The sequence below is a fragment of the Thunnus maccoyii genome, chromosome 3 (assembly GCF_910596095.1).
Source record: "Thunnus maccoyii chromosome 3, fThuMac1.1, whole genome shotgun sequence".
Taxonomy (NCBI): domain Eukaryota; kingdom Metazoa; phylum Chordata; class Actinopteri; order Scombriformes; family Scombridae; genus Thunnus; species Thunnus maccoyii.
Genome location: NC_056535.1, coordinates 35,886,267 through 35,891,203, shown reverse-complemented (window position 1 = coordinate 35,891,203; position 4,937 = coordinate 35,886,267). Strand labels below are relative to the sequence as shown.

The following is a 4,937-nucleotide window of genomic DNA, read 5'->3' as shown; positions in this document are numbered from 1 at the left end:
ACCCCACCTCCACCCCCTCCTCCTCCTCCTCCTCTCTCTGCTCTTTGCAGTCTCATCTTTTAGATTTTTTTTTTTCAACCTCCACAAACTGTATTTTTTTTTAATTTCTGCTTCTTCTCAACCTCCTCAGGCTTTATATTTTAACGACGACGGCTGATGGTGTGACTTTGCGCTGAGAGGCAGAGAGGCGTCTTTGATGAGCACACAGGATTTTCTCGCCCGTTTGGTATTTGGGTGAACTTGACTGTGTCTAAGTGGGAGGAGAGGAACGGTAGGGAGTCATTAATGAGCCAGCAGCACCGAGCAGTTTTGGTTGTTTGTGCATTTCAGCTGTTGTTACCTGCTTTACTGTTTATCAGCGTAGGTTGTAAAGAGATTTTATTTTCATTTGACTACACCGGCTGGTTAACGGCTCTAACTTTGTTTTTTATTTCCACAAGTTTGGTTAAACCGTTTTCAACAGCGGATACTGATCAACCTGCAGCAACACAATAACCAAATGATTCATACCTCCCACTTTAAAAGGATCATTCTGGTGATTTTCTATATTTTTCTTCATGTTTGGATCCAAACCAACAATGAACTGATCTACTAACAAGTATTGTGTGTGTACCAAAGCCTGATATATCTTATTAAAAACACATCAGTGAGTCACACCACTGCACTGGGTCACATGTTCCTTCATCATGAAGAGTTTGGTCACGTTAGTTTGTTTAGAAACGGCTCCAAAGACTAATAACAGCATCATGTTTTCAGTCTCAGGAGAGTAGTTTCATGCTCGGGCCTTAAAAATCATTGCATGAGAAATAAAACACTTATATGAGCCAGAATTTGTTGTTATTAATATCGACAGATATCATCAGACTTCTGACAGATCCGTGATGGACTGAATAAGAATATAAAACCATAACAATGTAAAGTTTGAGAAAATCAGCTGCAAAGTTTTTTCTCAGTTTACTTTTTGAAATGATCTGAAACCCATTAGATCATTTTCAGAGTCATTTAATTTAAATATCCAAAACATATCAGTGCTTTTTATTGATCTTATTTATTGTTGTTGGCTCTCTTGTTTATTTGTATTTCACTTTGATTCACTGTTTTTATCTTTGAGCAGCTTTTGTTTAATATATAGCTGATGTCATGTTACTGTGAGGTTTTATTAGTGGTGCTACAGTTGTGTTGGTACCAGTGTTGTCATGTTTTTCATGTCTCTTTAAAAACCAGTAGAATAACAGTGGAGATGAGTTTGGTTTCTTGTGTATTTTTTCCATTTGAGATGCAGACAGCTGACAGAGCTTCATCACATCATCATCATCTTCTCTTTGTGCTCTTCCCATGAAAGTTATGTTGACATGATGATGTGATCTCAAAGCAGCGCGACGGATCGTATTCATCATATTTATCATCTGTTCCTTTAATAAGCTCCACCTCTTACAGGATATCATGTGACACAAAGCAGGAAACAGGTTCTTACTGTTCAGCTTCACTGGAAGGAGGCAGACAGACGGTAAGATTTACCTTCATTACAAAGCTGTGATTTAAACTGAGAGAGGACAGTTACAGCAGGAAGCACTGAAGACCTGAAGTAGTGAAATAGTTCAACTTCAACCTGCTGCTGACTGAAAAAACACGAGTCAAAGTGACTGAGAAACTTTCAACAGCAGGAAACACAACTGACTTCCTGTTTTAACGTCTCGTCCGCTGTGTTTTACTTTTAAATGAAACACACTCTGTTTTAGTCTGTACAGGCTGTAAAAGAGGCTTTTTGTGTGTACTGTTGGGTACAGCCTTTATAATCTGATGCTCTGTTGGTTGAGCATGTTTGATAGACAGTGTTTTACTGTTATTGACTTTGTGATGCAGAACGTTGCGAAGTCGTCGCTCGTTTTTCAGTTTGTCTGTTTGTTCTTTTTTTCTTCTTCTAACTTTTCATAAGTCAGTTTTTCTGGGAAAAGATGGCCCACCCAAAATACAGTTTCTGCCTACATCACTGCTATGTGAACCTTAAGTTCCTGCACAATAAAAGCTTGTTCTGTACTGTACAGATAGAATCAGATAAAACCTGTTAGTCATTAATCTTTAGAGGAGTTGGTAGGTGTATCTTTGAACACTGGAATGAAACACACTCTGTTTTACATGTGAAGCAACAGCATTTATCAGAAGAGGTCTGACAAAGCTCCGCCCCTCAGCTGACTCACCTGAGACAAAGCAGGAAACAGTTTATTCTTCGTCTCTAAAGAGACACACAGACTGAAAAACAGACGATCAGATTCACCTTCAGACCAAACTACCAGCTTCCTCTGAGTGAGAACAGCTACAGGAGAGAAAAGTGAAAACTAGAACTCTGCTGCTTCAACCTGCTGACTCTCCACACACTGAATGTGAGTTTGACTAAAAACTGGAGTCAAAGTGAAAGTAAATGTCAGTGAGGTTAGTAGAGGAGGGAGGGGAGCCATGACTGACTGTACTTTCTGTCCGCTGTGTTTTCAGCTTCACTCAGAGACAAAATGGCTTCCAGATCAGAGGAGGATCTCTGCTGTCCGGTCTGTCATGACATCTTTAGAGATCCTGTTGTTCTGTCATGTAGCCACAGCTTCTGTAAAGACTGTCTGAAGAGCTGGTGGAGACAGAAACAAACACGTGAGTGTCCAGTTTGTAAGAGAAGATCTTCAAAGGATGAACCACCTGTTAGTCTGGTGTTAAAGAACCTGTGTGAGTCCTTCTTACAGGACAGAGATCAGAGAGCTTCAGAGGCTCTCTGCAGTCTGCACTCTGAGAAACTCAAACTCTTCTGTCTGGACCATCAGCAGCCAGTGTGTCACATCTGCAGAGATTCAGAAAAACACACCAACCACAGATTCAGACCCATTGATGAAGCTGCACGACAACACAAGAAGGAACTTGAGGAAACTCTGAAGCCTTTAAAGAAGAAGTTAAAGGTTTGTGAAGAAGTTAAAGTGAAGTTTGATCAAACAGCAGAACACATTGAGGTCCAGACCCGACACACAGAGAGGCAGATTAAGGAGCAGTTTAAGAAGCTTCACCAGTTTCTAGAAGAGGAAGAGGAGGCCAGGATGGCTGCTCTGAGGGAGGAAGAGAAGCAGAAGAGTCAGATGATGAAGGAGAAGATGGAGGCTCTGAGCAGAGAGATAGCAGCTCTTTCACACACAGTCAGAGCCACAGAGGAGGAGCTGAGAGCTGAAGACGTCTCATTCCTGCACAACTACAAGGCTGCAGTGGAAAGAGTCCAGCGCTGCCCCCTGCTGGATGATCCACAGCTACTCTCAGGAGCTCTGATAGACCAGGCCAAACACCTGGGCAACCTGACCTTCAACATCTGGAACAACATGAAGGAGATGGTCTCCTACACTCCTGTCATTCTGGATCCAAACACTGCTGGTCCAGAACTCATCCTGTCTGAAGATCTGACCAGTATGAGATTTGGAGAGAAACAGCAGCTTCCTGATAATCCAGAGAAGTTTAACTTCTTCCCTTCTGTTCTGGGCTCTGAGGGCTTTAACTCAGGGACTCACAGCTGGGATGTCGAGGTTGGAGACAATACATACTGGAGACTGGGTGTGTTATCAGAGTCTGTCCAGAGGAAGGTAGGCATACAGTCTGGATTATGGGAAATAGGGCTCTGTGGAGGTAAATACTTTACATGGTCACCATCAGCTCCCCCCACTGATCTCCCAGTGAAGAAGAAGCTCCAGAGGATCAGAGTGAATCTGGACTGGAACAGAGGAAATCTGTCGTTCTCTGATCCTGATACTAACAAACACATACACACCTTCACACACACTTTCACTGACACACTGTTTCCATTCATTTACACTTGGTATAAACTCCCACTGAAGATTTCCCCACTGAAGGTCTCTGTGACAGTGGAACAGAGCAGTTAGAGACGGCGATGATGATGATGGTTCTTATAATTACTGTCATTTATTTCTTAAAGGGAAAAGTGGCTGAATTTAACCTCTGAAGCTTCTGTCCTGCTGCTGTCTCATTATTCCAAAATATGTTCATGTTGTTTTAGTTGTTTTATTTTCTAATCTTTATAGTTTATATCTTCAGCCTTATTTTTAGTTTTTTATTGATACTGTATCATTTTCAATAGTTGTTAATGTTTTCTGATGTCGATGTGGATCCATGAAGACCAGCAGCCAAGAATCAATGACTGTATGTTGAAATTATAGTTTTCAAACATTAAAGGAAAAACTCACCGCTGTCAATATGAGGATTTCTTTAAACTAGATCACCTGTGTAGTAGAAATGTGCAATTATTTTTGAATTAGGTGCCCTTTGACTATAGAAAACTAAGAACAAATGTGTAGATTATTTATACTGTTCTTAGGGGAGAATCCTACAACAACCAGAATGCATTGCAGACATCACGTCCAATCAGACTGACTCACGATGTGTTTACGTCCAGCAGAGCACCAAAGACAAAGAAAGCAGAGACAAAGTTAGTGAGCAGCAGCATAACATCTCTTTCCTGAGGCTTATTTTCATTTACAAAACGTTTTTCTCTGTCGAGTCTGTTTTCAAAGGATCATAAAACAAACAGCACGCTGGAGTCACCTACGTTATGGATGAGATCTCCTTCATCAATTTAATGTACTTTGTTTTTTTCATGCTAATCTGTGACATGAGGGATGTGCAGAGATCCCAGTATTTGTATTTGTATTTGTATTTGTATTCGAATAAAAGTGTAAAGAGGCTTAAAAATCCTGTTTTTGATTTTTATTACACTTTTACTTTTAGAAAATTAAAGTGTTACAATAAGTGTTCATGGATCCAAACCAACAATGAACTGATCTACTAACAAGTCTTATGTGTGTATCAAAGCTGATATATCTTATTAAAAACACATCAGTGAGTCTCACCGCTGCACTGGGTGACACGTTCCTTCATCATGAAGAGTTTTGTCACGTTAG

The 4,937-nt window shown here is 40.6% G+C and overlaps 1 protein-coding gene across 2 annotated transcripts; it reads left to right on the top strand.

Moving 5' to 3' along the window:
- Positions 1–787: 787 nt before the first annotated feature.
- LOC121889619 (E3 ubiquitin-protein ligase TRIM35-like) lies at positions 788–4,662 on the top strand. Of its 2 annotated transcripts, XM_042401731.1 has the most exons (3): positions 788–1,507; positions 2,145–2,381; positions 2,491–4,662. In XM_042401731.1, the coding sequence occupies exon 3, from the start codon at positions 2,508–2,510 to the stop codon at positions 3,900–3,902; it is 1,395 nt and encodes a 464-aa protein (XP_042257665.1). In that variant the 5' UTR covers positions 788–1,507; positions 2,145–2,381; positions 2,491–2,507; the 3' UTR covers positions 3,903–4,662. The 2 variants fall into 2 exon arrangements, with proteins under 2 accessions (XP_042257665.1, XP_042257656.1); XM_042401722.1 differs by lacking the exon at positions 2,145–2,381.
- Positions 4,663–4,937: the final 275 nt, after the last annotated feature.

What these genes read in the sequence shown, in the direction of transcription:
- LOC121889619 (XM_042401722.1), top strand. Translation starts at nt 2,508, where the DNA reads ATGGCTTCCAGATCAGAGGAGGATCTCTGCTGTCCGGTCTGTCATGAC.